The sequence below is a fragment of the Atta cephalotes genome, assembly GCF_000143395.1.
Source record: "Atta cephalotes unplaced genomic scaffold scaffold00038, whole genome shotgun sequence".
Lineage (NCBI taxonomy): Eukaryota > Metazoa > Arthropoda > Insecta > Hymenoptera > Formicidae > Atta > Atta cephalotes.
This window is the reverse complement of record NW_012130102.1, coordinates 319,633-321,858: the sequence shown is the minus strand read 5'-3', so window position 1 is coordinate 321,858 and position 2,226 is coordinate 319,633. Positions and strand designations below refer to the sequence as shown.

General features: G+C 30.5%; 1 protein-coding gene across 1 annotated transcript in view; it reads left to right on the top strand.

Moving 5' to 3' along the window:
• Positions 1 to 2,226, top strand: part of LOC105621930 — a 2,447-nt gene extending 221 nt beyond the window's left edge. Inside the window, exons 2-3 of the mRNA XM_012203368.1 lie at positions 713 to 872; positions 2,027 to 2,226. Coding sequence (XP_012058758.1) covers positions 713 to 872; positions 2,027 to 2,226 — 360 coding nt within the window. The remainder of the gene's footprint in view (positions 1 to 712; positions 873 to 2,026) is intronic.

Here is a 2,226-nt window from a genome sequence, read left to right as displayed (position 1 = left end):
TGATTACTTATGAAAGTATTTTTACTATCGACAATAGAAATTATAAACAAAATAGACGTATCAATTATCGCGATAAATGCAAAATCTGTTATAAATTTTCGCAACGCGAGATAGAAGTTAAAAGATCCAACGATATTAATAAAACAGATAAGAATGCATTTTCGCAGGATTAAGTATCACTTTGTTATTGTTAATCATCAAGCATCCATACTATAATACAGAGAGAATGTCATGTAAAAAAAACCTATGCATAAATCTTCTACATTTAAGAGTACACTGAGTAATGGTAAATTAAACTATGAAATTTGACATTAAACCGCTTAATTCAGCTTAATGTCAAGTAATTTTTTATTAGTATGAATTTTATAATTCTTTTAATTTTCAACATTAAATATACCAGTACTCCATGTGAGATATAATAATATAATATATAGATAAAAAAACATTCATAACAGGCGAATACATATAATACATTTTAAATTATTAGTATATTATATTTAATGTTATATTAACACTTTGCGATCTGCGTATACACATCACATAGTGACAACATGACACTACAAACTACGGCTATACGAATTAAACCGCAAATTGAAGCGCAAATTAAACAACGGTGAACAGCAGTGCTTTAATCATGTCATTTAATTATATATACAATTGTTTTTGCATTACCAAATACTGCAATTAAAGTAATTACTATATATGTTTTCAGATATCGACTTTCAGTCTAATTGCAATATGCCGCAGCGCGGATGAATCCACGGATGAATTAAAATTACTCACAAAATTATCGCCGGTAAGCAGTGCACAAAATGTATATCCGGATAATACACGGAATCAAGGAGATTTGGTTGAATCTGCGAGTGATCGAAGTAAGAAAATAGCAATACCTTATTCATACTTACATATATATTTTATCAACATTTACGCATATATATAATTTATGATGATCTTATGCATGATTGACATTTATTATGATACTTATAATTTATTTATCATTATTCATGAACTATGGACTTATTTTTATTTACGGATAAAAAAGTTGGAACAGTTCTGCTTACAACGATTAAACGCGCGGAATAATTCAAGGAGATCGCTAGCGCATGACTATACGATCAAACTTTTTTGATGTGACAATTTAATGGCACCTTCGTTGCATAACATAATAGGGTTTATTGTACATGGACATTATTCCATGATTACATTAATTATTCTGTAATTTTTGAAACATAGTTTGTTGCGTGAGATTCTTTTGAGAGTTGCAGAAAATGCGGAAGTACGCATACTGAAGTATTTTCTTTGAAGTGAATCATTTCTATTTCTTCCCGAGGAGGAAGTCCTTCGGGTGGCTCGTCATATTAGCATCTTATTACAACCTGCGATGTTTTTTCCGTTTTTGTAATGGGAAGCACCCGACTTTCAAAGTCGAGAGCGTGAGAATGGCAGTGACACACTTACTTAATATGCTGATTACTCATCGCACTACTATCCTTACATCGTGCGGAATTGCGATCGATTATTATACCTTTATCACGTTTATTTTTTTCCCGTAATCTGCACGTGTTTGAATTTCCGCAATTCGTAATTAAATTCTAACAAATACGCATGATGTACATAATTGTATCATTAATTTTGTAAACTCTATCGATTACCGAGGAAGAATGATGTACTCGTGGGAAGTCTACACAAATTTTAAACCGTCTCATTTCGGAAAACTTTAATTTTACACGTTTTTACACAAAGTTAAATACTGACCGAATGTATTAAAAATTTATATTTGCGAGTATTTTGTTTTTTTTTTTAATTTATTATTTCTATTTTTTCTTACATGATCTGATCTCAAAGAACAAAAATTTCAAAAAAAAATTTTTTTTAAATCACAATCTTTTAAATTTTAAATATATCTGTAAAATTAATCTTCATAAAAAACTATAATTTTTTTAGAAATTGAGTCTTGATTTCAGTTATTATTCATTCATATAAAATATCGTAATTTATCATTCATATAAAAAAATATTTGTGCTAGCGTTTCATATAACTAAAGGTGGATATCCTGGATCAATTGGAGGATATCCCGGGGGATATCCTGGAAGATATCCCGGAGGATATCCATATGATACGGGAATCATTGGATCCATTTATCCTAGTACATCATATCGTGGTAGCAACCTGATTCCAGGATATGGAGGTTATCTTGGGCCAGGAGGACTCATTGGCGGCGGGTAA